Consider the following 289-nt stretch of genomic DNA (forward strand, 5'->3'; position numbering starts at 1 on the left):
GCTGCAGCCCTGCGTGGAAGCAGCCTCCAAGTTCCCCTGACTTCCCAGCTGTGCTTCACCCCGCGTAGCGTGCTCTTAAGTGCTGCTTTTCCCAAACCAAGGAGACCGGAGCCCTGAGTCACGACCACGGGTCTGTTTTCAGAGCCCCGAAGGCAGCTATGACTTGAACTCCAACGATCCCGACCCTATGCCTCACCCCGACGAGGAGAACGGCAACCACCACGGGACGCGCTGCGCCGGGGAGATTGCTGCCGTGCCAAACAACAGCTTCTGCACAGTGGGAGTTGCC

At 61.2% G+C, this 289-nt stretch overlaps 1 protein-coding gene across 1 annotated transcript in view; it reads left to right on the plus strand.

Annotated features, from left to right (window-relative positions):
* The window catches only part of PCSK7 (proprotein convertase subtilisin/kexin type 7), a gene marked incomplete at its 5' end in the record, with an annotated part of 11,440 nt that overhangs the window by 1,209 nt on the left and 9,942 nt on the right, over positions 1-289 (plus strand). Inside the window, 1 exon segment of the mRNA XM_010181544.1 lies at positions 138-289. This exon segment is cut by the window's right edge and continues 13 nt beyond it. Within this exon segment, the coding sequence (XP_010179846.1) occupies positions 138-289 (152 nt within the window).

The sequence above is a fragment of the Mesitornis unicolor genome, unplaced genomic scaffold, assembly GCF_000695765.1.
Source record: "Mesitornis unicolor isolate BGI_N332 unplaced genomic scaffold, ASM69576v1 scaffold31053, whole genome shotgun sequence".
NCBI classification, from domain to species: domain Eukaryota; kingdom Metazoa; phylum Chordata; class Aves; order Mesitornithiformes; family Mesitornithidae; genus Mesitornis; species Mesitornis unicolor.